At 46.3% G+C, this 7,217-nt stretch overlaps 1 protein-coding gene across 1 annotated transcript in view; it reads right to left on the bottom strand.

Annotated features, from left to right (window-relative positions):
• Nucleotides 1-2,749, bottom strand: part of LOC115405370 (palmdelphin-like) — a 3,479-nt gene extending 730 nt beyond the window's left edge. The window contains exons 1-7 of the mRNA XM_030114936.1: nt 2,702-2,749; nt 2,207-2,287; nt 1,979-2,106; nt 1,795-1,909; nt 1,204-1,228; nt 495-655; nt 71-301 (exon numbers count right to left, since the gene is read on the bottom strand). Of these exons, the coding sequence (XP_029970796.1) occupies nt 71-301; nt 495-655; nt 1,204-1,228; nt 1,795-1,909; nt 1,979-2,106; nt 2,207-2,287; nt 2,702-2,749 (789 nt within the window). The remainder of the gene's footprint in view (nt 1-70; nt 302-494; nt 656-1,203; nt 1,229-1,794; nt 1,910-1,978; nt 2,107-2,206; nt 2,288-2,701) is intronic.
• Between the last annotated feature and the right edge of the window lie 4,468 nt (nt 2,750-7,217).

Raw genomic sequence — 7,217 nt, 5'->3', positions numbered from 1 at the left:
GCCGGTTGCTGTAGTTGTTCCTGTCTTCCAGGCTGCTGTGAGAGATTTCCCGCTGTGGTTTCCTCTGAACCGTTTCCCTGGCGCTGAACTCCCTCTCCGCCATGTCGCTCCTGAAATGCGGCCCCTGGTTTCTGGGCCGGTGGGCCCCGCCTCCGTCTCGCTGGCGGTTAAAGCGGAGCTCGTCTCCGCCGAGGCTTCTCCGGCGGCTCTGACTGAGCTGGCGATGCTCTGAGGCGCTTCTCAGCAGGTGTTCCACCTCATTGGCCGACAGCTCCTGAGCACTGCTCCAATCAGCGGAGCCCTTCAACGAGAACCCAGACGACAGCAAGTTAGCGACAGAAAGAGGAAACCTCAGGTGTTTGGTGCATTTCGACACTCGGTTTACACGACAGGGAGTCTCTGAAAACTGGACCTTCTCCGGTCAGTCATCCTCCTGAAGCAGGCCTCTGAACCACAGGGCTAGCATGAGAGCAGCAGCTCCATCAGGGACGTACCTCCTGAGGACTGAAAGCATAAATACACTTGGTCTCGTCTTCATAGACCTTGAGGCCGACGCGCTGCCCGATCTCCTCTGGAGCCACGTCTGCAGTAGAAAGGACTTGGCTCTCTCCCGTCACCATGTTCTTCGCCACATTGATCTCCATGGCAAACAGAGCTGAGAAACAGGACAGAAGCACAAGAGGGTCACCCTCTAGTCCCTCCCTCGCCTCACCCCACACACCCATGCACCCTGGTCCCTCACTTCATCACCTCCGTCTGGCTGGCCTCTCCCTGACTCGCACCCATTCACCCTCACGCCTCGGCCTGCCTTCCCTCCTGTAATACCACTTTGTACCACAAGGTGGTGCAGTGAGCCGCTCCCCCTTTCTCTCTGTGTGTTTTGTATAAGAACAGAAGAAGCAGCAGATTGTGACAGCAGTCAGAAACCAGAGCTGAACACACTCGCTGGAGCTCCTGCAGTGAGTGTTTCCGGAGGCTGAACAGCCGCCGTGTGAGTCTGACGCTCCCGACGGCTTCTACTGAACAGAAGCTCACCTCTGCTGGCAGGTTCGGCTCAGACGGGACGCTGTCCGGTGGACAGAAGGACTCATCAGGAACCACTGTGGTGACCGGAAAATGATCTGCGGCACAGAAACCAAACTCTTCAACGTGGATGAATCGTTAATGGAACCTGTTACGGTGAGAACAGCTGTAATGACCTACCGGGAACAAAGCTGTCCTGCGCCTCCTGCAAGACACACACACACACACACACACACACACACACACACACACACACACACACACACACACCATCAGGAGGGGCAAAACCAATGGCGTGTGCACGGTGTGCATTTTGAACAAAAAACGATAGCCCTAAAAACAGTCTGGACCAATTAAGAAGTGATTTTCGGGTGAAGGTTCAAATCTGATTAAGATTAGGATTTGAGATTATCTCAGTGATTCTCATGGCAGGTTTAACTGAAGCAACTGAAACTGGGGAGTCAGGGATGCACAATATCTGTATCTGGATTTATTTCCAGGTTTTGTTTTTTCACCATTTAATTTTCATGAGTGCAGAAAGAGAAACTCCAGGTTCCCTTAACTCTCGTCTGAACTCATCCTTCTTGGAGTATTTTTTAACAGTTAGTTCTTTTTTTTCTGGATTTGTTTTTCTTGGAAAATGTTTTGCCCCCTGTTCACGGATTCTCATCAGATCCAGAGTTTTATCTGTTGTGGTTCGATGTCAGTGAGTGTTTACATCAGGCTCGTGTGAGGAGACTTTAACAGACTGCCTTCCAGGTACACGTCTACCTTGATGATGTCTTCTGGACTTTTCTCCACAGTTCTCAGCCTGTTGAGGATGAAGCTCTCGTTGACAGAGATCATAGACTCCTCTCTCTCCAGGTAATCCAGCTCCATTTCTATCCTGAGGTGACAGGATGAATGAGGACCTGCGCTGCAGTGATTCTGTGACGGAGCGCCGGCGGTCGGGTACCTGTGGATGCTGAGCTGCAGCGCTCTGGTCTGCTGCTGGTCACACAGCACGCTGTGGGCCTGCGTGGAGTTAGGTGCATTGTGGGAAGCAGAGTCCTGCAGCAGCCACTGCTCTTTTAGAACTTTTGTCTGAAGAGTTTTAAATGAGAGAAACAAAAAGCAGAGGATTGAACAGCATGGCTCATATATGGCGACTGACGGTAGCATGTGGCTCCTCGGTGTAACGAGCCTTCAGGCGCTGCAGCTCCAGCTTCTCCTGGTCCAGCTCCAGCTTCTTCTGTCTGATGCTCTCTTGAATTCGATGCTTCTCCTGTCACAAGAGAAAAACAGTGGAGAGTGACTCGTAGCATGGAGCTCATGTGAGAGTGGGCCACTGCACGCACAGATCCCAGTATACCCACACTAGAAACTGGAGTTACACAGATTTGCTAAACAAATATGTACATAATGCAGAAATAGAAAGGTAAATACAGACATAAAGCTCTGCACATGAACGGACAGGTCATGTCGCTGCTATACCAGCCGTACAGCACTGCTTGATGGCTTCACCACAGCAAAAACCGGGTTGAAGTGAACAGAGTGGAGCTATTTCAAAAGGTGGTGTTGTGGATCTGTTGGCTTTGCTCTGTTAAAGTGTCTAGAGATGGCGATGTTGTAATTGGCACTTTATAAATAAAGCTGAATTGAATTGAATTGAATTAAATTGCTCAGGGTGAAGCCCCACCGTGATGGCCTGGAGCCTCTCCTTCAGCAGCTCACACTCCTCCGTCATGCTTCAGGACACACCCACAAGCTCGTCACAGTTCTGCATGTGAAGAAATGAAAAGGCGCCTGGAAATGGCAGCATGAGCCGAAACACACACTGTAAATACACTCATATAACGGTCATGAGGTCTGAAGGATTTCTGTGTTTTAACTGAGTTTTCACACAGCCGTTCATTTCCCTTCAGTCTTGAACGTTGCCGTGTTGTTGAGGACGGCGTCAGGGAGGCTGTGTGTCGAATATAGATATGGGTCAACAGAGCGGGGCTCGTATGGCTGGAGGTGATATTTTAGACAGTAATACCAACACGTATATGACAGGATGTGAACTTCTACTATTTCTGAACAGATTTTCATGAATGCCACGTGACCAGAGTAATCTGAAATGGCAGACAGGAATAGGTGACAGCGCCTCAACCAAGCGAAGACCATTGACACATGCAGCCGATCGCCGCCTCGGGCCGCCGTGGGGTCGTCTTTGCAAAGTCAGGGGTCAGCAAATTATTCTGCCCTAACTCCCTCGCATGAGGCCGTCTGCTGGCCCCGGGCGCCGCTCAGCTCCTCCCATCCGCTCCACTTCGCCAGCGTTTGGAATAATGACTGACGGGAACTCAGAACTGAACGAGTCTGATAAAGCAGTGTTTACGAGTCCATCACTCATCAGAACGGTCGCAGAGCTGCTGTCTCTTTGACATGGCTCTGCACATGCTTATATCACAATAAGGATGAGTTTGTCATTTAATCTGCAGGAGTCCAGTAACTCAGCCTTGTCTCTTTGGATCATGGACAAAGGAACGTTTCCACTGTGCAGTGGAGAAGAGAATAGCTGTCGTGGTCTTAATGAACTCAGTTTAAGGAGGTTTTCTGTCACCTCTGCAGAACGGCGGTGAAGCACGGCTTCTCTCAGCCCGTCTGCAGGAACCAGGACGGAGGATGAAGGCAGCTAATCTCCTCATCGGGCTGTTAATCTGTGTGAACCATCTGCTTCCAACAGAGCCGAGGAAACACGCTGCAGGTTTCCACCAACACATCTGAAGCGCGGCCACTCTGCTGCTCAGCATGTTAGACAACAATCACCCCAACGAGGCAGGAGCAGGGCTCAAATATACAACACATATAAACCACGGGAGGCAGAAAATGACCAGAAAGACACAAAAGCAGAGGTACTTAATAAAAGTAACCACCTTTTATGGTTCTTCTGCAACAACTTGGAAGCAAATTCACTTTTCCATGGAGGACTGAGTAGAAAGTGCAACAAAATTAAATAAATGATAATAATAATAATAAAAATGCATCAGAACCATCTAAAAGCTACAGTTATGCAGTCATGATACAGCTGAACTTGGGCCATTCCTGATCTACAGCACAGGTTCAGAGAAGTTAAGATGTTGCATCCAAACAGAAGGAAATGTGGAAACTGTTCTAAGTATAGAAGGAATCATTTGAATTTTCAAGTTGAAATGTATCAAGTAAAAAAGTGAATTTTAGAATTGGGAGTATTGAGAGCTCATTAAGCTAATATTCAGCTGATATGGTCAGTGATCAAGCTGAGGTGTGTGTGCAATCTGAAACAATATGAGATACCAGTCATATCTACAACAACTTCCATTTGCAGTAAAATTCAAACGTTTAGTCATTTTAGATCGAGGATCCACAGCAGGATGTAAAGATGTGAAAGTGGTTAGCATTAAACTGAATAAATGTATTTCATGAAAACACTGGAACAAATTCTGTTTCTGTCTAAACCCACTGTGGTGCCTGTTAATTTCAGTAATGATGTTTCAGCAGAGAATAATATTAGTTTAAAAAGCTGGGGCAAAGATAAAAATACAAATAAATAAAAACTTTGCAATAAAATTAAGACAAGCTTGATTTATGCATTAAAGTTTCGATGCTGCCATGTTTCAAATTAAACGGTAAAGTTACAAAAATACTCTGTATGTGATGCTTCATATTTTCCTGGTACAACAGTAGTTACAGATGTATAATAGACAATCCATCATCAGTGAAATATTTTGAGTGTGTTAGTTTACAGACTTAATTCCTTCCAAACACAAGCAGCAGTCAGAGAAACTGAGGCTTAATCAGAATTAAGGAATTATCTCCACCTCTCCGTCAACGCAGCAGGTCTTTTTCTTGTTTAAACTTTCAGACTGTCCTGAACTCTTCCTCTGATTCTGCTCAGACTCGTTCATACAGCAGAGGGAAACACGTTACAGTTACTTTCTGAGCGGTGGACAAACCTTCACAATAAAACTTAATTACAATACAGCCGAATCATTATGAAAAAACAAACACTTTTAAAAAGATGAATTACATTAAATGAGTCACAGTGACTTACCTGGTGCGTGCTTGTCCCGCTGCTGCGTGCGCTCGAGACGTCCCGGTGCAGGTGGACAGGTGGGCGGGGCTTCGGGATGATTGACAGGAAGCTCTCCTCGTGTCAGCCAATAGCGGGTCAATACCGACCTGATGAAAACAGATTCAAGACAAATGAAATTGAATAACACAAATTCCTGAGAAGTTTGATTTTTAATTCATTTGAAATATCTCCTTTTCCCTTATCTTATATCTCATTACTTATATTATAATACACTTTATTCATCCTTTGAGGTTTGAAGATTGATACAAGTATAAGGAATTTAGTGCAATTTTGTTCTTGTACTGACGCACAATCTCTTTCCTTGTCCTGTTTCTCTTGTTGATTCCATTTGGAGTAACAGACTTGTGTGTCGGCTGCACATATACTGTACTGGACTTTAGTGCTGTCCTCAATAATAATAATACCTTAAACAGTGTTTAAAGCAGATATATTTCTAAATCGGGGATGACCATCTTCATTTACACTAGATCTTTTTTAATTGTTGTCAATGTCTTCCTGTAAATAAATTATATGCCTGTACGACAGGAAAGTATCTCAAATCATCCAGAATAGGACATTCTATATGGTGATATTTTTGGAAAAAATACTCCCACCCCAAAAAAAAAAAAAAAAAAAAAAAAATCGTCCTTACCAAATCATTTGTCCCACATGTAACAACACTGAAGCCTCTCAGATGTAGGTTATTTAGGAAGAATCGCTTTCAGATTAACCGTGTACGAAATATGGATACATTTTTTGTTTTTATCTCTTCAATAGCTAAATAAAGCTTTTCTCAAACTATGTGATGTTTAGTGACAGGAGCCTCATAGTAACCGCCTGAAAATCTATAAACAATGATTATTTTACACATCAACGCAATTACAAAGTACCCATGTGTGACTTGAGAATGAGATGTTTATGTGAGAAGTTTTAATCAGTGGATTCAAAGGCAGTTTTAAAGGACTAATCATAACCAGCTCAACTCTTTATAACTAACCAACCACCAGACCATAACTCAGTCAATCCTTTGTTTTAGTCCTTTATTTTCCAACCTGTATAACAATTAAAAATTGAAAATTAAAAATAGCACACCAAGCTTTTTTCACCCCCCCCCAAAAAAAAAAAAGAAAAAGAAAAAGAAAGAAAAGAAAAACCTTTATAAGACCTGCAGAAATCTGCCAGAGGGAGTTTAAGCAAAAAACAAAGTCAAACATCAGCAGACCGTTTTTTTTTTTCCTTCATCAAACTCGAGCTTTGTTAAAATGGGGTCTTTTAATTATCGGAACAACGCGGTTTGGATTGGTAATTTGACACCTCTGCCAAGCTTTACTAAACCGGAAACGGAGGACTCTTCTTTCCACAACACCCGCAACCAATCAGCGCGCGGCGTTTCAGAACGCGCGAGTGACGTCATGCGCGCCGCGTCCATGTTTTGCTCCAGTCAGGCAGAGCCCCGTGAGCGTGAGAGCGCGTGAGTGGCAGTATTTTGTGCTCGCGGGCGGACTGAGCGATAGAGGACGTCTGGATGAGAGCCGCGGACTGAACACCGCTGAGGTAGGAGGCTGGCACCGCAGCGCGCACGAGCTCCAGCACGCACGGGTCTGTGGCTCACGCCTCTGTCGCGCGGGGCTGTGCCTCCACCTCTCTGCATTGCACCGATGCTGCAGGAGGGCTCCGCGCGCACACCTCACGCAGGTCCACCGCACACAGCAGTCTGCAGGCTCGCGCCTCTGCTGCGTGTCTGCAGCAGCCGTGCAACCGCAGCACAGACACGCAGGACGCACGGTGCGCACCGACTCTGGTATCAGCTGGAACTGGACAGATGTGCTCACAGGCTCTGGTAACATCTGCATCCGGTCAGAGGTTCAGTGTGTTTAGGCTCCTCCCAGTTGGACCAAACAGTCTTTTAATGTGAAGTGACCTCTTGGTGTCACGTTGTTACTTCCTGTCTGACTGTATTTTCCCTGTGTTCCACTGCCATGCATGGCCAGTTCGGCCAGGGTCAGGGGTCAGGGGTCAGCACTGGTGTACTATGGATTCCAGCTGTGGGTGCTGTAATGCTGTGGCTGATGGTGCTCTGCTGTCCCGTGTTTGTGTTTCTTTCTGCAGCTGCGTC

Source organism: Salarias fasciatus, chromosome 18, assembly GCF_902148845.1.
Source record: "Salarias fasciatus chromosome 18, fSalaFa1.1, whole genome shotgun sequence".
Taxonomy (NCBI): domain Eukaryota; kingdom Metazoa; phylum Chordata; class Actinopteri; order Blenniiformes; family Blenniidae; genus Salarias; species Salarias fasciatus.
The sequence above is the reverse complement of the archived record's forward strand: the minus strand, read 5'-3'. Positions and strand labels throughout refer to the sequence as shown.